Source organism: Amphiprion ocellaris, chromosome 20 (assembly GCF_022539595.1).
Source record: "Amphiprion ocellaris isolate individual 3 ecotype Okinawa chromosome 20, ASM2253959v1, whole genome shotgun sequence".
NCBI lineage: Eukaryota > Metazoa > Chordata > Actinopteri > Pomacentridae > Amphiprion > Amphiprion ocellaris.
The window spans coordinates 16,788,873-16,809,849 of NC_072785.1; the positions used below are offsets into that span (position 1 = coordinate 16,788,873).

General features: G+C 41.9%; 1 protein-coding gene across 2 annotated transcripts in view; it reads left to right on the forward strand.

Moving 5' to 3' along the window:
- Nucleotides 1–20,100, forward strand: part of LOC111577216 (latent-transforming growth factor beta-binding protein 2) — an 83,579-nt gene extending 63,479 nt beyond the window's left edge. Inside the window, exons 27-41 of one of the 2 annotated variants that reach the window (XM_023283365.3) lie at nucleotides 187–312; nucleotides 574–693; nucleotides 839–964; nucleotides 2,671–2,793; nucleotides 3,444–3,566; nucleotides 8,988–9,116; nucleotides 9,944–10,078; nucleotides 11,131–11,331; nucleotides 11,456–11,548; nucleotides 11,918–12,046; nucleotides 12,258–12,398; nucleotides 13,340–13,513; nucleotides 13,631–13,909; nucleotides 15,363–15,512; nucleotides 17,808–20,100. In XM_023283365.3, the coding sequence (XP_023139133.2) occupies nucleotides 187–312; nucleotides 574–693; nucleotides 839–964; nucleotides 2,671–2,793; nucleotides 3,444–3,566; nucleotides 8,988–9,116; nucleotides 9,944–10,078; nucleotides 11,131–11,331; nucleotides 11,456–11,548; nucleotides 11,918–12,046; nucleotides 12,258–12,398; nucleotides 13,340–13,513; nucleotides 13,631–13,909; nucleotides 15,363–15,512; nucleotides 17,808–17,983 (2,225 nt within the window). In that variant the 3' untranslated portion in view covers nucleotides 17,984–20,100. The remainder of the gene's footprint in view (nucleotides 1–186; nucleotides 313–573; nucleotides 694–838; nucleotides 965–2,670; nucleotides 2,794–3,443; nucleotides 3,567–8,987; nucleotides 9,117–9,943; nucleotides 10,079–11,130; nucleotides 11,332–11,455; nucleotides 11,549–11,917; nucleotides 12,047–12,257; nucleotides 12,399–13,339; nucleotides 13,514–13,630; nucleotides 13,910–15,362; nucleotides 15,513–17,807) is intronic. The other variant, XM_023283366.3, reaches the window with a different exon arrangement.
- Nucleotides 20,101–20,977: the final 877 nt, after the last annotated feature.

Here is a 20,977-nt window from a genome sequence, read left to right on the forward strand (position 1 = left end):
TTAATAAAACACTGTCAGTGCGATCTAATAAAGAGGGCTTTGCTTACTGTATGTTAGGCAGTAAGTTAAGCTCAGTCACACTTGGCCATTAATAATTTTTAACAGATAAGACAGTGGGAGCTGTGGAACCCCTTTGCTTCGGATGATAACCTATAGCTAACCTTTTCTTCTTCTTCCATCTTTTAGACATTAATGAGTGCCAGACCCCAGGTGCTTGCCCCACGGGTGTTTGCACCAACACAGAGGGCTCCTTCTCCTGCATGGCCCTTGACCCGGGCTTCTCAGTGCCACCCGACGGGCTCTCATTTGAAGGTACAGTGTAGTGGGCGGCTCACTGTGGTCACTAAATTTTATGATCTCTACGAAACCACTTTCACAGTACTCTGTTCCAGCGCGACTATAGTAAGTCATTACCTAATGTTGTCGATGATGCATGACTTTTCTGACATGCTCACTGTGGTCTGGAAGCTCGTCATCTAGATGACACAACTTGGGCAAAACTGAAGTGAGACCCGGTGATTTACAGCTTATGTGAATGTGTCATACTGATGACGTTTGTGTGTGCGAATTCAGATGTGAATGAATGCGAGGACACCAACCTGTGTGTGGGAGGCCAGTGCACCAACACCATTGGCTCCTATAGCTGCTCTTGCCCGTCTGGTCTGGAGCTGGTGGATGGGACACACTGCAGAGGTATGCACACAAATACACACTCACGTACACTATATATATGCACTGTGGGTAACCAGACCCCCCAATATACCATTAGTGGTTAACTGTTTCTCACACTGATATATTGACACAGCTGTGTGTGTATATTTGCGCTTGTTTGTGACAGATATCAATGAGTGTTTAACCGTCATGGGGATCTGTGGAGAAGGCGACTGTCTGAACAGTGAAGGCTCCTTCTCATGCGTCTGTTCTAATGGATATACCACCATTGAAGGAGGAACCGGCTGCCGAGGTACAGTAAAAGTAAAAAATAGCAATGGGGAATCATTATTCAGATGATTTTATGGGCTTTATGTACTTGGGTGAGGCACACTCACAACTGGAGCAAGTCCGTACTAATATGATGATGGTTTTTGGCACATATTGCTCAAGTCATAGTACAATAGCCTTGTTGATTTGCACAAGTTTCTTCATTTACTGCACACAGGCATTTCTCACCATACTGTCCGGTATCTCTGGCACTGGTGCTCAGGCTGGTCTTTTTGTGTAATGGGCCGTAGCCTCATCAACTGTCTCAGTTCACTCGCTCTCTCAGCCCGGACATCAGTTTGATGTTATTCCAGCCACACCCAGTGACCCATTGGTCCTATTGGATGGGGGAAAAAATTGAGCTTGATCATAAATAGGAAGACTTTTCAACAAACTTGAGCATTTGCTGTAAAAATACATGAAATAACTCTGGCTAGAATGTCAGAATTGGATCAGTGTTATTTCTGGTGGGTCTTGCAAGCAAGAGGTGCAGTTGAGTAAACGGTGGGATGTCTGGCAGTGAAAAATCCTGTCGTGAAATGATGCAGGTAGGTTCGCTCTTCGAGTCCTGGCCACTGCAAGATACTGGTGCTGTGCTGTAATTGACAGCGTTTACTTACAGTGGAGGACTAGTGTCAGTCCTCCAGCTGGGACCTTCTCCAGCTGAGACTTTGACCTGGTTGCACTTTAGATATCGTTCACAGACTCTGAGCACACTGCCCAGCCTGCATCAGGTACTCTGGCTGCCCGCCACAACAAATACTGGGCCCTAATTATCCTATAAATCAGCAGTTGTCGTATATTTTCTTGCAGTCTGCCATTGTGTGTACAGTGCTGACACAATGAAAGCCAGGCCTCTCTGACAAGAGTCTGCGAGGGGAGGATGAGGGTTTGAGAGGTTTTGGGAATGAAAGATGAGTTTAGTCAGGTGAGGCCAAAATGATGCTTGGCCTTGACCAGATCGTTCTTTCAGCAAAAACAGAACATGCGTAGAAAAAGAGTGACAGCAGATTTAAAAACATCTAAACCGAATCCAAATCAAGAGGTTGTGCCATAGTCTGGCTGTGCCTTTCAGTAAGGCTTTGAAGCCTTTGAATAAACTCCAAAAATATCCAGTCACAGTGTGTTTATGTGTTTATTTAAAGTCTGGACTGTTGTTTGGTTTATTCACTATCTTTGCAAATGCGTGTTTACCTTGTCGTCTGTGAAAGATTCATCTGATTATTAAAGGTTGGAAAAGGAAGACAGGCATTTTCTCCAGTGATAAATTTGCACCGCTTTCCTGCCTTTCCCCCCACCTTTCAGCACAGGTCCAAGTACCTTACAAGCTATGTTGTAATGCTGCAATTATCCACCCGTCTACAGCTAATCAAGCATGTAGCATTCATTATTAATTTTTATGAGTCGGAGGGAAATGTTCTCAGCCTGAAAAGCTGAGGTAGATGTTTTCTTTCTCCTCTGCTTCCTGTTTGCCAGTATACCGTTAAGTGCTCCAAAAGGCCAGTGTATCTGGTGTTGAGACGAACACTTGATTACACATTCTTATGAGAAGGAGTGGTGCTCCCTGTGGACCGAATGAAGACAGACGATATATCTGGATATTTAGCGATAATCAAATCTTGACCCACCCTTTCCCCAATTATTTCTCTTAATTTGTCTGCCTTTCTGTTCCCCTTTTGTTCGCCTTAGATGTGGATGAATGCAGTAGAGACAACGTGTGCGTTCGAGGACAGTGTCTCAACACCGACGGCTCCTTCTTATGCTTGTGTGAGGCTGGATTCAAGTTCAATGATGATACGGCTGACTGTGAAGGTAAGACAGAATCAAACTCACTTGTGATGTCCTGTTGTGTTAATCATGGTGGTTATTGACCTCAACTCAGCACTGATGTTCCTTCTCTCTAAGCAAAGCAACATATCAGCATTACCTGTTTGATCGTCATGCTACATTAAGGCTTAAGCAAACCCGTTATAATACAGTTGGATATGATTGATTATCTATAGAGCGCAAGGACTGAGTTCCAGTGAAAGTGTCCAAGCCTGGCTTAGAGACTTTCCTCCGTGGTCTCTGGGCTGAGGGGTGCCTGGATTACGTGGCTGGAGTCCTGAACTCCCTCTCCCATGTGGGAAGTATGAATGACCCCATTGTGAGCAGGAGGTGTTTCTCCCTCTGGAACATCTCCCTTTAGCTCCTTCACAAGTTCTTTGGTTGCTGTGATAATATTGTTCTTGGCCATTCCTGTTGCCTGCTGCGTTTACTGAGGACAGCTACACCACAGGCCTCCTGGCCAGCTCCTGCTGTAGAGCCATTACACTGGAAGCAGAGGAGCAGTGGAGGGAATAAGAGTTTGTGTGCGGGGGTGCGTGTGTCAGTATCAGTGTCTGATTGCACATGTGGTTGCTTTTACGCCTCTGTTTGTCATTTACTAACCAATATCTGTCCCTCTCTCTTTTTCTGTGCAGACCAGAATGAGTGCAAGGAGTTTGGAAGCTCAGTGTGTGGTACCTGGCGCTGTGAGAACACCATCGGTTCCTACAGGTGCTTCATGGGTTGCCAGCCTGGACAAGAGGGCACTGCAGACTGTGGTGAGTGGTCCAACCATGTATCGTCAAAAGACTAGCAAACACAATCACGTTGAGAAAAACAAGCATTTCAAGCCTAGCTGTCTTTATGTTGATGCACATTTGCATGTACTGTAACAATCTAGCTATTTTGGCACCATATAGGACCCTTCAATCCACTATTAAAGTTAAAGATAGAACATAGCCTGAAATCAACTCACCACCACACCAATCTACTCTCCGAGTCGCTCCCTCTATGCACAAGTAATTATACTGTAGCATGCAGACACAGAGGCTGATGTGAATTAAAAGCTATCAAGTCCTCTGAGTTTTTTCTGTACAAAAGAGAATGGAGGGAGATAATCAGAAATGCCCCCTGAAATTGGGGCCCTTTAGAGACAGAACTGTACTGTCATTGGAAGCAGCCAGAACTTGATAACAGTCTCATCCTCCTGACAACGGAGCTAATGGAAAATCTCTGAACAGAGACACAAGGTGGAACCTGATCACCCCTGTTCTTTTTTTAAAGAAAAGATTGTCAGGCCAACTTGGATGGTCCCATATCTAAGTTACATACTTCCCTTGTGGGGGAGCCTAGTGACCTGGCATGGCTGCCTTGGTTTGTACTTACATCTGGGTGCACAACTGGCCAACAACAACAGACACATCTCCATGACCCCCAGAACCCATTAGGACTTCTGTGTTTACTGGCAGAACTAAACACCTTGGGCTTGAAATACTAATATGGTTTGTTGCACAACAGTTTATTACTTTTTATTTTGTAGTGTGGTCTCACTCGACGCTGTTGCTCTCATTGCACCGTAAAACAAGTCAGAGCTATGAGGACAAAAACAAAAGGCCAAATATTTCCCTCATATTGAGACAGGATCCAAGCAGCCACCAGAGAGTGACAGGCGAAGAAGGGAAATTATTCTGAGAGCATCAGAAAGGAATGATGTGTTGGACTGCAGATGGAAGCTGCGGGTGTTTGTGGGTGATTGTGTGCATATGTGAGTGCGAGCGTGTGTATGTGGTTAACTGTGGAGTTTTGCATCCTCCCATGTGTGTTTGTGTTAGAGGAAGAGAACCAGAGACTGTAACCGTTGTGGAGATGCTCTCAGAGTGCTGCGTGGCTTCACATATTCTCATGACCCGGAGTTTTTATTGGACCATCAACTGATGGAGATCAGGGGAGAATATGCTGCTGCAGAGCTGATCAGTGACAGGTCGAACCTCCGCCCTCTCCATCACTCTGATCCCGACTATGCGTGGCTGCCTCCTTGCTGCACTTTATAATGTTGTCTGTCTGGCACCAGCTGAAGAGTGTGGAGGCCTGTAGTGTGATAAAGGCTGATTGAAAGCAGCTGCTAACCTCCGCTCCTTTAATGTTAGAGTCAAAACACTGCTAAGCAGCTCATATAGCCTGAAATCAGTGTAGTGCATAAGGGAGTACGATTGAAATATACATTCCTGGTAACTGTATGAAGTCCAAGTACTTCCACTGCCATGTCATCTCCTGTAATACATTTTATTTACCTGACACATCCTGTGGGAAATTTTTAGGATTTTAAAAAAAATCCGCTCATTATCCCCTTAGGTGCCACTAAACTTCCAGTTTAACTCATCTGTATGGATGTCGAGTTATGACCATCTTTCTCCTGTTGCTATGTTGTGACGCTGTTTGTGTTTTCATTAGATCCAACAACAAACACTCACGCAACTCAGCATTGACTCACAGCTTCGGTTTGTGAACCAAGCCCTCTTACCCTCAAAAGCCCGGCACTGCACACAATAGTGGCTTGTTTCACCTCACGATGCGAAATTGTGGGAGATGCTGCCGTCACCTCAATAAAAGTCCGAGGAGGGAGCTCAGTTTCTCTGGGGCATTTTTGTCTGCTTGTAAAAATCATCAAATATTCAAGAAGAGTCCAGACGCTGTAATTTGCAGTTTCTGTGAGGGGCGTTGTTTTATTTTTGCTCACTGGCCTCCGACGGGGCAGCGGTTGTCGTTGGCTCCGCTCGCTGCACTCATTTAGATTTAGAGGCCATGACACAAAAGGGAAAAACAGAGTTTTTTTCCGCAGCAAACGTCACCCGCAAACTGTGCCGCGAGGGCTGCACTCATCATGATGCTCCAAACAGGGCATAGTGTATGCATGCGTACATGTGTGTATTTGCAGGTCATTGTTTTTAGCTGTAATTCGCCATCATAAATTCCCCCGAGCTGTGCCTCGTCTTTAATAAGCCCTGGGGCGGAAATTGTCTGCGGTCTCACTCTCACCAACCTCCCACCCCTGTAAATGTATAGTAAAATGAAGACTTTACCATGTGTATGATTCCTCGTACTATTGTGCAGATGAAGATGAATCTTTGGTCAGACGTGGTGTAGGTTGACCCCCACTGTAGTTAACACGATTCAGGTTGCAGATCTAATGTCGGATAAAGCCCACAAACGTGCATCCCTGAAAACAAATACCTCACCTCATCCTTACCCAGTCATGTGTGAAACAACCTCTGCATATGGGTCCAATCAGACGAGAGGTTTCCCATAGAATATGGGAGAAGTGTGGGCTGCCGAGGGTGAGCCAACAGTCACTGTTTTCTATATTCTCGTTGCCCGCCACCATGTGCTTCACATTAACACATGGCACACAGACCAACTCTTAGCCCTCCTTTCTCCTCAGATCACGGTATCCAGAAAGCAGGTCCTCCTGGATAGGACGATCAGGATAGGTGCTTATTGGGTCTGCAGTCGCCCCCTTCACCCTCAGCTTCTCCCATCTCAGCTGAACTTCTCACCCTCATTTCTTCCCTCTGGGCAATTTACAGCGCCGCATGTGTCCTGACGTAACTGGAAAGATTAAGAAAGGCAACCCTGTGTCCTGCTGGTGTGAGACTCGCTCTTTGTGGAGTTATCTCATTTAGCGTTATTCATTTTTTCCCACAAACCATTAGTGCTGTGATTAGCGAGCTGACTCTCTCCGTGGATGACAGATCTTAATGGCTGGTCAAGTAATGCTGTCGCTCAGGCACAGTTAAAATGCAGAACAACAAAAGCCATTAAAATAGTTTTGGTTTCTATGCTCTCATTTCTCCCAGGGATGATACTTTGATTGCGTCTCAACGCAACATGCGGTTTGCAACTGATTTTGCTCCATGTTACACATGAATGAAAAAGCTGCCTTCAGACGCTGATTATTTCGTTTATTAGCAGAGAGCTTTCATCACCTTCCTCCCAGACCTCCCAGCTGGCAGTGGCTGTCATTCCAACATTCCTAACTCCACTTAAGCTCTTCACACTTCAGGAAATGTTCCTTATACTCTGATATACAACACTTTTCTCCTTACTCTGAGAAGATTTTCAGCTCAGCCTTGAGAGTAGTCTTCTTGAAAATGTATTTTTCCAATTGCACGCAAATTCTTTAAGGGTCCAATAAATTTTACCACTTCTGCATTAGTTCTCAAGCCTCGGCAGAAAAATGTAAATCCGGCGAGTTGGCGGTTTTCAGTATGTGTCCATCCATTCTTCACCCCGCAGCCATTAGAGCCCACAAGTCTATTCTAGCAATTTTGGTCCTTTTTCAGCGTTTCCTGTGAAAAGTTTTACAAAGACAATTTTGTCTGTGCAGTTTTATTAGCTGGTGGGAGCCCCTGTTCATGACCCCGGAGGCATGTTAGAGAAGTGGCCAAGTCAGGACAGGAACACTGACGGAGGACGAGTCCAGCAGCAAGCCTGAGAAAGCAGTTGTCTGCCTTACAGGAGAAGACAGAGTCACGGCCAAGTGCTCTGTTCAGAACTAATGTGTTGTGGTTTCTCTGGCCCACTTACTTCCTTTCTTCAGTTGATGCAGCCTTTATGAGTGTTCAGACACAAAATGAATCTTGATTAGACAGCATGTGAAGAATGGTGCTTTTCACACCATAAATCAGTTGGTTGTAAATGTCTGAGGTGCCACTAGACGTGGCATGTTGTCTTTAGTGAAGTTAGGAGCAGATGTACACAGTCAAGTAGAAATGATCAAAATCTATTTTAAATATTCACATTGTTGTGATTTATTTTTTCCCCATATTTGACTTAATTCTCCCTGTTTTTACTAAAACTTCTACTGTTAGTCATGGAAACTTAAATGGAATGCTCATGGAGGGTTATTATGAGGCTACCAAAAAATCTAATTATGCTTACAATAAAACAGACATAGTGGAGTGTCCTGTAATTTCATCAGTAAAGTTCGTATCAGTGGAGAGGCCTGTCTGTCATAATGTTCCCAACTTAATGCCTTACAGAGAATTTACAAGCACTGACTTAATGTAACTTGCTGACTTTGTTTTTTTTATTTTAAACTGAAAAAGGCTGCATGTGTTTTTCTGCCACAAGTGTTTGTACAAGTTGTACAAGGTAACTTCTACATATATTTTGAAATGTCGCTGGAGCAAACAGACTTGAAATCGATCATTAAAAAGCCATTTTGTTTGAAGGTTCTAAACTGTCTGCTTTAGCAGAATTGAAAATGTTCCAATAGCGGCTGTGTCACCAGACTTGGTAACTTGCGAAGAAACAGACACGAGCCAAACTGACCTGAGGACAAATTCACGTGACTAAAGTGTGGTTGTTTTTTAAACAATTATAATCAGCCTTACTCTCCTACTCACTATCATTCTTTGGCCTCTCTGCTGTACTGGTGATGCCAAGAAATACTAAATCATGTATGTAAGAAATTGCTAACAAATGTTACCCTTAAACAGCAACTGGTGGGGAATCAGCAGTGCTGTTACAAGGTCCAGTGTTAACAGCCTCAACAAGCCTCCTTCCTGCTGACACACTGCATAAAGTTCCTCCCGTGGTCTGATCGAACTTGTTGTATGATTTACAACCATGCAAACAAGGAATCACTGTAGACTTGCCAGACTGGGCCTAAAATACAGTTCTATCATTTCAGAGCGCCATTTGAAAGACATGGGTTTTAGCAGATTAATTGATTGGGATGGAAGCATTTCCTGCCAGACAGCTGTCAAAAAAATCTCCTCATGCCAGACCTGAACTCTCCATTTTTCGCCGGCTGCTTGTAAAGTGTCAGAGTGAATACTGAACGTTGGCTGTGTGATATAAACCCCTCTGTCACTTCTCACTTCACTGACACAGCTACAGAACATTCAGCTCTCCAGATCCACACTTCGCTCAAATGCGCTGTGTTGACACAGAAAGAAAGCCTCTTTGAATTAATTGACGAACACCAAAGTTTGAAAACCCCCCTTAATGAATTGTCTATTCTGTACACTGTTTCTGACATGTTATGATGGCAGTGATTTCTGTTGTTATTGTATGCTCAGAATGGTAGTGCTGTTTATTTTGGAGAGGCAGCGCTGTGTTTACGGAGGCACTTTGAAAGTCTGTTGTGCAGATTGACACTGTAAATATTAACGTTGCTCTCACCTCTCGGCTTGCAGATATTGATGAGTGCCACAACGAAACGATCTGTGGGAACCACGGCTTCTGCGAGAACACAGATGGCTCCTTCCGCTGTCAGTGTGACCAAGGATACACCAACCCACCCGGAGATACGAGCAGATGTGTCGGTATGTGACCACCGGCCGATAAATATCTGCTATAGATGCTTACAAAGTGTGGTGATACAATGCCTTTTTTAAAAAAAAAAAAAAAAAAATGAATTCATTCTTTTAACAAGAACTGACAGTGTAACCAAAGCCTAATATAAAGCTTAATAACTTGGGCACTGTGGTTATTTTAAGCCAATTTCACACATAGAGTTCTGCTGGATTACAAGAAAACCAATTGTGTATTCATCCGCAGCTGAAAATAGTCCCTCACAAATGTGCTATTATACTTTCTTGATAATGTTCGCTCAAACCACAGTGCCCAGCTGTTTTGGGAAATTGCCTTTTTTGAGAATGAAAGTCAGTATTTATGACCTTTCCTCAAAATGTGCATGTTGAATAGGACCCAGTGGGTTTGGAAATGAGAGCCACAAACACATAAGAGAAAACGTGAAAATATGAGGAGATGAATTACAAAGTTTCGGTTTTGGACTTATCTTTTATTTGTTGTGTGTAATTGCCACAACTGTTTGGTCCTCATTTTTCTTTGGAAAGTTTAAAAGCTTTCAGTGTTTAATAAACAGGAAAAAAAGTTTTGTTTCAAAATTGGATCCATCCATCATCCATTATATAAAGCTACTGGGGACATAAATTTAGAATATATGGTATTATATAAATAGATATATGGAATACTTTGTTTTTCACTTGGATATGGAGTTCTCTTCCAGTAACCACCTGATAAAAACTGTTATTTTGCATGACCTTGTCACGACCTCGTTGAGCGCCTGAGTGCGTGTACGTGCCTGATCCTCTACTGACCTCACGCCGTCCTCTCCTGCCTTTCTCAGACGTGAACGAGTGCGAGATGAGCTTGGCGCTGTGCGGTGAGGTCCCGTGTGAGAACTTCGATGGCAGCTTCCTGTGCATCTGCCCCAACGACAATGAGGAATTTGATCCCATCACCAGCCAGTGCCGCTCCATTGGTAATAGAGCAGGACTAGCACTCACAGTGACTCACCGGACTTAATTCTCCATCCCATCGTTGGGAGACGGAGTTTTCCCTGATTTAATGAGCCGTCTCTCATTATCCAAACAAGGGTGACGAGGTGGACATTTCTTTGACCACGTCTCGTAGAGTATCTTTTGACCTGTCTGTTTCCATTTGTTTTATAGGCTGGGGTTATGGCTGGGTGGGCTGCCTGCAAAAAATGTGTATTAGCCTAATCCCTCGGACGAACGATGAAGTAACTCCTCCAGTAGAGCCAAGCAGCTGCCCTGAGGCCATAGTTAGTGTAAACCCATTTCCCCACCAAGACAAACAAGGATAAGGTGTAGCTATTGGCAATTAGAGCTAAAGACACGCTGCTTTCCTCCATGCTAAAATGATCTTAACTGTAGATGTTACAGATATGCAATGTGTTGCAATTTCAGATTAAAAGAACAAGCCTTTTGAGTCATGGAAATACCATCACATCTCCAGCTTGATAGGCGTATGTGTACACAAATTGGGTGTATTTACACTATTAGGCGGCGCGCCCTCAGCGGGGATGTTTTTTCTTCTGCCTGGGCACTAAACCCCAGTTATGCCTTTGTGTACCTTTTTGCCACATTCCGCTGTTTGCTTTTGACGTGTGTTAATCAATCATGTGAGGCTGAATGGTGTGTTGACTCACATGCCAGTGTTTCCATTTGGCTAAGCCAGCAGCTTAAGGGTGAAATGCCTGAGCCCATGCCTTTGGACAAATGAGCCGGCTCAGCAGTGGCAGGCGAGGGGTAATGTACTACCTGCTGGAGGTGTTTGGACACACTGACAGATGGAGAGCTGAGAAGAAGCCTTTTGACACCATTATCAGATGAAATCCTACCAAAGTGTGGGATTTACTGTTACTTTACATACTGTGAGATCCCACCTCAGTAGTGAGATTTGGGTTTAAGTTGCTTTAACAGTGAGCTTTGCCCTCCTGAACCACCAAAACAGGTGGATTTCTGACTATGATTAATGGCCTAAAGAAATACTTTCTTTGTTGATCTACAGCTCTGCTTGACACCAAACCCATCCCTTCGTCCGCTCCCTCGGGGGAGGAGGAGAGGAAGGAGTGCTACTATAATGTGGATGATAGGAACTTCTGCGAGAACGTCTTGTCTCGCAACATCACCAAGCAAGAGTGCTGCTGCACAGTTGGTTCAGGCTGGGGTGACAATTGCGAGATCCACCCCTGTCCAGTCCTAGGAAGAGGTACGACAACATCTGTATCGACACTTTATTAAAGCAAAATGCATGTTTTTATGTGAAACTGGCATTTTTGAGTGTTTTAGACTCTTTTCCTTAACTGATCAATCAACTCTCATTTATTTTCCAGATGATTATATCCAGTTGTGTCCCCATGGCTCGGGATTAATACCCTTGCCTGTTTCCTCGACACAAAGTCTCGGAGAACAACGGCCTTACATAGGTACAACACTCACGCTCATAAATGCTAACTTATTTTATTGATTTCCCTTAGTTTTTATAGCTTTCCTTCACGCAGAGCTTGGCACAAAGAAGTGGAACGTCAGACCCTGTTTTATTTCTACCTGTAGCAACTTTTAAAGCCAGATAGACAGGCATAATCCCTCACCAGGTTTACGAGGCTGTCTGTGCAGCGGGCCACGGGTTACTGGGATACCTGCCTGCATATCTGACTAATCACTGTAATTGTAGTGTGTCCTGACAGCTTCAAGCATGTGCCAATACTTTCAGAAACTGTGTTAGGTTTGGACACTTATTACTTTGCAGGTGATTTATATGATAGTAATTTGTGACTCTGTCTTTCTCCCCTTAGATGCAAATGAGTGTGAGATGTTTGAATCTGACATCTGTAAGAATGGACGGTGTTCAAATAGCTTAGCCAGCTATACCTGCTTCTGTCGCTCCGGCTTCTACTACGACAACGTCCGGCTTGAATGCGTGGGTAAGAAATGACATTTACTTCACATTTGAAAACATCATCACTATAATCACGGTGATCTGCATCTCATTCCAGTGTCTTTTTCCTCGTTTCTTTGTGAAGGCAGTTGATCTTTGGACACGACTCATTGTCTACTTTCAGTATTTATACTAATATGTTAAAATGTAATGAGCTGATCGCTGTCTCTGTGCGTCTCCTCTTCATTTGTTTCTAGATTATGATGAGTGTGAATTTAGAAACTCCTGTGAGAATGGAGAATGTGTGAACACGCCCGGGTCTTTCAACTGTTTCTGCAGTCCTCCATTAGTCTTGGACAGCACACGGCGACGCTGCATTGGTGTCAACACCACAGAAGGTGTGACACACACACACACACACACACACACACAAACATGCTAATATGTGTTATATTGTTGTTTTTGGACATTTAATGTTCAGTGAGTGATTCTAATTCAGTTCACTTGTTGTTAAACTCAGCATATATCTCATTGTGGTCTGAGAGCTGTCTGTTGTGTGTAAAAGGCAGAAACATCTGTTGTTTGTTTGCAGCACTGTGTCTGTAAATGAGAAACAAACAAAGTGGCTTGGACCAATCCACGCAACACTATTCCAGTGTGCCCTGTGCATGTTTGTGTTCCAGTAAATCTGGCATGCCAACTATCTAAATATACTAACGAGCAAAATATCAAGAATTCTTCCAAAGAATTGCAGACACTGCTTTTAATAAGGAAAAAACTCCCTATTCGACCATAAGGGTGATCTTCTGCTCAGGTCCTCTCCCAGAGGCCTGTGAGTTCTGCACAGTATCTTAACTGTTCCTAGAACTGCACTCTTGTGGACAAAGATGTCAGGTAGTTTTCCTGGTATTTAGTAATGCCACACTCTCAGTTTAGGGGTCACACATTTGAAATGTGAGCTGGACAGCTCGGTGGGTAACACTACTACTTTGGTAAAGAAGATCAGGGGTTTGAATTCCAGTAAGGGAGGTGTGGCAAGCCCAGTGTGGATCTCTGATGCCAGGTCCTTATTGCTATTAAGCCTACATTAAATATTAGCAAAACAGTAAATTTCAGAGCCATACTGTCTGAAGTGGGCCACTGGAACGAGACATTTCTCGACTAGGGGACAGAATGTGGAACTTTTGGAATGCCACTGTATGAGCGATCCTAGTGATAGGGAATATATATATATATATATATATATATATATATATATATATATATATATATATATATATATATATATATATATTTGTTATTATGCCCTTTGTGAAATACTTCTCATTCTGTCTTCGAGGGCCTGTAGAATATGATCACGATGTGCATGTGGACATCTGCTGGCAGCGACTTGAAGGGGACAACATGTGTGCGGAGCCCCTCCAGGGACGCAGAACTACATACACTGAATGCTGCTGTCTGTATGGGATCGCCTGGAGTGGAAATTGTGCCTTCTGTCCCAAGAGATTCTCTGGTGAGAAGCAGGACACACACAAGACAACGATTACTATCTTGAATAATCAATTAATTGTAATGTTATGAAATTAAGAGAATATTGATGTTCATGATCATTGTGTGCTGCTGTACACAGAGGACTACGCAATAATGTGCAACCTGCCTTGGAGGGAAGGTTCAGAAAGTCTGCGAGAGCGGGTTGGATACGAGTATGGTGGTGAGGGGCCCGAGGATCCTGCAGAGCATTTTGTTCCTCCATACTGGGATAATTATGGCGGAGGTGCAGGACCCTATGACATTCCTGAGAGCGTTCCCCTGTTTACTGACAATGACTACAGTATTCAACAGCCACCAGTCCGAGTCCCCATCCAACGACCACGAGAGAGCCAGCTACAACCTGTGCACCCCTATGCTGGTGGGTTTATGCACCGCTATTTTGATAAGTAATTTAGCCCAGTATTTAATTAGCTTATCTAATGTGTGGCATGTAAAGTAAATATGCTGCAGAGCAATTATTTGTCCACAGTGGTGGAAGAAGCATTCAGATATTGATATTATTAAGTGCAAATACAGTAAGGTATAAATGCATCACAGGTAAGACAACAGTATTAGCAGCAAAATGTAGTTAAAGTGTTAAAGTAGAAGTACTGATTTTGTCCCTCTGACTGATGTATTATTATATATGACATCATTACATCATTAATACTGAAACATCAGAGTGTCAGCAGCAGGTTACTGTTGTAGCTGCTGCAGGTAGAGCCAGTTTGAACTACTTTATATCCAGTTTTATATACAGGGACAGCAGATAAATCTGAACGCTCGTCAGATGATTAATGAGTGAGGAAAGACAAAAAAACAAAGTTCCGATCCATAAATCTGTTTTCAATTTTTGGACTTTTTCTGTAATCTTTGATTTTTGTCAGATATTGGATCATTTGAACATTTATTGAAATGAAACCATGAGAGAAATTGAGAGGGAAAAATCCCTTTTTTGGTGGAGCTGTGAACAAGTCATAGACAGCTGAAATGTGACTCAATTACAAACTTCTTTTTGTAAAATGCCAGAAGCCAAAAAAATGTTGGAACGCACAGGTTTAGTCTTTAACAATGTGTTATATTTTAAATGCTTGTTCTATTATCCATTGTGTAAAATGTTTATTTTAAAATAAACTAAAGCCGTCAAATAAATGTAGTGGGATAGAAAGTACAATTATTACCTCTGAAATGTGGTGGAGTGGAAGTATAAAGTAACATGAACTGGAACTTCTACCTCAATAGTACCGAAAAACTCTTCATAAATACAGTACATAGGTGAATCTATTTAGTGGTTTTCTACCACTGCTTTTTTCGTGGCTATAATGATATACACTATACAATTTGATGTATATAAAACTGTTTATTAAATATGATATGCTTTAAAAAGAAAGGTAGCTTAACTCCCTTCAAAAATAGACAAGTATGGAAAAGAAAGATCTATTAACTGGTAAATGAATTAGCTACTGGAGGTGACAGTTCCTAATGACAGTTCTTGAAGTGTCTTACAAGTTCTAACAGGTCAGTTAAGGCTTAATGAGTTAATATAGTTTTGCTACTTTACAAGAAACCTTTTGCAGATGCCATGTAATAGTGTTAAAGAGAGACACTCTTTTTAAATGTCTGTTTGCTTAAGGCTTGTATTCAACTCTTCTTCAAAAAATCAATCAAACGTAGTTTTACCAAGAAGATTTAAAGAAGCATAGAGATTATATGGGATAATGTGATACATACTTATCTCCGAGTAGTATTGTGGCATATAAAAGCATGAATTGTTGTGTAGCAACACCAGTAACCACAATGTGTCCTTACATGTGTTTTATATGTTCAATCAGAACGCAATGAGGGGTTTGAGGGTCTCCGAGCAGAAGAATGTGGAGTCCTGAATGGGTGTGAAAATGGCCGTTGTGTGCGTGTGCGAGAAGGCTACACCTGCGACTGCTTCGACGGTTACAAACTTGACCTCGACAAGATGGCCTGTATAGGTGGGTTCTTTCCCCTTCATCTTTGATATCACTCTCAGTGGACCACCCACGTTTAGACTCCCAGTTAAAAAAAAATAAAATGTTCAAGGACTTTCTTGAATCAATAGGAGAATCCATCACTTCATTTTATCTTGTTTCACAATGTGGTGTTGAGTTTTGAAAACAAACCGCAGTGAACCCTCCCTTCAGGTTTAAGCCTTTTGGAGCCAGGTCCTGGATTAATTTCAGCAGGGTAACTCTTCATGCTGTATATCATCAAGCTCAAGGAGAAGCTTTGAGTTTAACAACCTTGCATTAAGTTATGTTTTATGGGAAAGTAATGAAAGCAGTGTACTCCTCAAAACCATTGTGTTACCCTTTGGTCTGAAATTCCCTAGTCACACACTGCCAAGAGTGAGGAGGCCTTGAATCTTAGCCACTTGTGTATTACATGAGATATTATATCTTTTACATGTACTTTGTTTGCTTTGTAAGAAAGTGAAACTGTCTTGTTGCAATGAAACGCTATGATTACAATATTCTGTCTGCAGACGAGCTTATCGCTTTCAAGGTCAGCCGTTTTCCCATGGAAAGTGATTGAATTCCTCTTCTGTGGAAACATGTGGGAGCTGCGCAACTCGTGCCATGCCTCCTATTATAAATATCACCACTTGCATTTCCCCAGCAGAACATGACATAAACAGAGACAGGGTCATTTGAGATTGAACGCTATGAAATGACAATCAGACCTCCCGTGCTGAAAAAGGGAAAGAACAACTTATTGAAGGCCAAGAGGAAACATAATCCAATGCACTGTTAATTTTACCATCATTCCGAACAGTCCAGTGCTCGGGATGGCTGGGAATTCCACTTCAGATCCTGACCAGCCGACACGCAACATGACGGCATGGTCGAATAAAGATATACAAGAGGAGATGTTATGCAACATATCATTTTGTTGAGTGACAGCCTTGTACCTCCAAACGTGAACTTTTGTGGAACTAATTAAAACACCCTTTGCTTGTTCCTCATAAGGTTGTATGAAGTTCTCAACAGTCACACCATTGCTGAGAAAGCTGTGTGATGTGATCAGAGAAAATCCATGACCCAACTATGTTAGGATTCGTCATAAAGGGGATGAATAAATCCCTATTTCCTCATTCTTTCAGCCACCATACTCAGTGAGAGGCTGCAATGATGATGATGAAATGTTTGGTCAAACCAAATATCTTGTTTTGCCTGAACAACACTCCAAAATCTCTTAATCCACTATACCAGTCAGCCACAACATTAAAACCACTGAAAAGTAAAGAGAATGTGGGGTATATTAGACAGCAAGTGAACAGTCAGTTCTTGAAGTTGATGTGTTGGAAGCAAGAAAAATGGGCAGCATGAGAATGTGAGAGATTTTGACAAAGGCCACACTGTGATGGCTGGATGGCTGGGTCAGATCATCTCCAAAACAGCAGGTCTTATGGGCTGTTCCAAGTGGTTAGTATATACCAAAAGTGGTTCCAGGAAGGACAACCAATCAACCACCAACAGGCTCACTGATGCGAGTGAGGAATGAAGGTTAGTGCATGTGGTTCAGTCCCACAGAAAAACTACTGTTGCATAACTGAAATTTGATGAAGCATCTGTGGGATGTGCGGGAAAAACAGCTCCGATCCATGGAGTCCCCACCACACAACTTACAGGACTTAATGGATCTGCTCCCAACATCTTGGTGCCTGATACCACAGAACACTGTTTTTGGTCTTGTGGAGTTCATGCCTTCACAGATCAGGGCTTCTTTGGTGGTGCGATTGAGCTGTACATAATATTATGCAGATGGTTTTAATATAGTGTCAGTTTGGTTTAATTTCAGAGGAAGACAAACAGAAAATCCTTACACTTGAGAAACAGGAACCAGAGTATGTTTGGTATTTTTGATTGAAAAAATTGTAGTTGGTTATCCAGAATTTTTTTTAAGGTTATGGAATATGTTTTAAAGAAAAGGTCCAGAATAGCTGATAAAAGACACTAAATAACCCTTAAAGAGGTTTTGTCCCCTGCTTGTTTCCAAAGTCAAGAATGAGCCTTGAAACTCAGATTCAGTGTGATTTATGATGGTGAAATTGCAATGAAAGGAAGGAAGGCAAGAAGAAATAAAAGAAGGATATGAGATAAACTCCAAGGAATTACAAATATAAATTATATTAGCATTCCCACCTCTCATACCCATAAGGCCACTCAGCAGCAGATGTGGCGCAGGCAGCTGTTTCAGCTGAGGAGTCTCCCTGCTGACTAACTCGTCATGTCTCCTTTTTCCTGCAGACATAAACGAATGTAAGGACATCAGCGACAAGGTGCCCTTGTGTCAGAACGGGCACTGCACCAACACAGACGGATCCTACAAGTGCACCTGTTTGCCCGGCTTTGTGGCCTCTGCCAAGCCGCACAAATGCATCCCAACAATCCCGGAGGCTGGTCTTAGGGAGGCGGGAAACTGAGACAGACACCGTCAAAGCGCTGGCTTCTCCTGCTCCCTCAAAGATCACCTTACACCCCTCTGCCCTTTCCCCCCAAGGGCCCGGCACTAAACCTCCGATAGTAACGCTGAAACGTCCAAACTCGTTTCCCTACATACCACAAACACACACCGTCACAAACATGTACACACAAAAGCACACACACTTGCATTCAGCACAGAACACATTCATATCCCCCCTCATACACATTCAAGAGGACCAGGAACTGTGCAGTGAATGTATTACATGGGATTTAGTATTCACCAGATATCCATTTGCCTTAAAGGGATTTTGTGGACTGATCTTTTTTATTCAGTAACCCCAGGCAATTTGATATACAGATATGCTTTCCACATTATTTTCTCTGTCATTTTCCTTTTTCTTTCTTTTTTTTGTGTTATTTATTTCATTTACATGACGGGCCTCTGCAAACTAAGAAAGCAACCTATTTCAGAGGGCATACTTGATTCCTCTTGTTTTATTTGTCTCGCCAATTGACTTCAGAGAGAGTGTGGGGAGATAGTAAATGTATTTTGTAAAGGAAGGAATGTCATAAGGTTTCAGCCATACTATATCAGCATGTGCGTCACTGTCAAACCTCTCACCAAAATATATCTCACTCAGTCACTGTAATTTGCTTTGGCCTTGGACTAAACGGACGCCAGGGTCGACCAACATCCGAAATCATTCAAAGAACGAACTTTTCCCACAGCAGCCTTTCTTCAAGATTAACTGCAAGCTGAAGATGAAGAACCTCTGGACCGAGAACTGGGACGTCAGCACAGCCAAACTTCCACATTCAAGACTTCCGCCTTTATGTGCGCATGGAAAGACTGTAGATGTATATGATGATCTATGTAATGTTCTGAAAGCGGTGCAATAGATGTGACCTGCCTTCTTCTGTTTGACACCATTTTCATATAATTCCAGCAATGAAGTAGGAAAACATGGACTCAGTTCCTGACCCCAACTTTTTTTCTTTCTAACAGTATTAACTTGTTTTATACTTCTGAAAAAAAGAAAAACAACAAAAAAAAAATATCATATGCACCCTGGTTTGATGCTAGGCTAAATTCTAGCCTAGTGCAGAAAGGTAAGGTCATTGAAATGATCCACAAATATCACTGCTTACAATGAGAGATTGGTTTTATGCACTAATGACACACAGGCAATTAGATCTCAGCTCTCACATCAGACCATTCCCATGTGTGCATCTCTGAATGCATGTCAAGACAAAGGCTTCGCTGGAGAGGTTTGGTATATTTTGTACAGATCTAGTACTATGTATTATTTTTGTTACATATTCTCTTAATGCATTATAGCACAACCAATATTTTGTTTGACATTAAACATAAAATGTAAGAAAAGTCTGGCATTATAGCTTTGTAGATTTATATATGTCTGTAAAAATGTTCTTTTTTTTTTAAAGCATATCTTTTTATGTATGAGGAGAGTGGCTGACACTGTACCAGAGGAACTGTGTGTATTCCCTGCCCTGTGGAGCAGACAATGAATTATATTTTTTGGAAGTGGCAGCACTGTTCTAATCGCAGACATTTTGTCTCCTTAAGTTCATTACAAAGACAATGCTTTTGAAATGCAAGCACCGACTTCTGTGCATCACAACTTTACAGCTAAATATTAGTAATTGTGAGCATTATTTCCTTTTAGTCTCTGTTGGATCCTTATGTCAAGAATGTATCACAGACAGTATCCGCCTCCACCTCTGGTTACTGAATTCATACCCATTAATACATTGTAGTCTTTTATATTCATGAAGAAATATCAGCAGAAACATTAAAGTCTAATTCTAACTTTGGATGATAACTAATGTTGATGGCTTACACAATTAACCTGCATTCATAATCTCTAAATCTACAGTTGTACAAATGTGTTCACTCGATGCCCACCGTACTTCACTGTGCTGTCCGGAAACATTTAGGTCAAAGTCGGAATGGTTAAAAACTTTCAAAACCACAAATAACTTGAGATAAATGCCTTATTGTAAAGCTGTGGTCAATGGAAATATCATGCTCATTCATTTTGTTTACCTCTTGACTGTAATCACTATCAGTCATCAAAATAAAACATAAAAAATATCTGTCTAATGATCATTTATTCTGAAATATGGCACACTACATTCACCGTGTGTATATCCAGAGAGAGTGAGTTTATTTGTGATACAGCAGGAAGGGAAAGTTTGTTGTTGCATGCGGTTCACAGCCTTTAATGATCAGAAAGTCATCACACCAAACAGTGGAGCTACTAAACAGTTAGGTGCAGGTATTTACACAGATCATTGGCACATTGTTGTGTAAGTGTGATGTGTCTGGCATCAGTGGAAGAATTTTTCAGATCCATGGCTAAAGTGAAAGTAGCAAAGCTGCAATGTAAATACACTGTTCCTTGCTTAAATTAGAAACAAAAATAAGCAAAAGTGCAGAATAGTTGCCCCAAAAAACTACTATAAATTGAAAACTTTCCAGAGAAAAAACAGTCATCTGGAAAGATCAGTTGAGTTTGTTATATTAGTAAATGCTGATGTTGTTAGAACATTGTTAAAACAGCATATATGCAACATGTTACTGCTGCAGCTGGTTTAGGCAGGGCAAATTTTAACTAATATTTGTATAATTAAAAAGGATAATGTAATGCAACCGTTTATTTAAACTAATTGGTCTGCAAAGTAGCTGTACAATATTACTTGTGCAATATACAAATAGTACAATATTTCTCCTTTAAGATGTAATTACATAGAAGGATTACATAACAGACAAATTTGTACTTGCCTGAGCAAATGCATTTCTTCCTTAATTTAGGGTTGAAATATTTAACAATGGATGTGAACAAAATAATTCACCTACACACAATGTATTCTCTGAACTAATAATAAGCCAGAACTTGAGTTAGGAAATGCACCTTGTATTAGTAACATCTCACATAACACGTTTTAAAGCGTTTAAATGATTTATTATA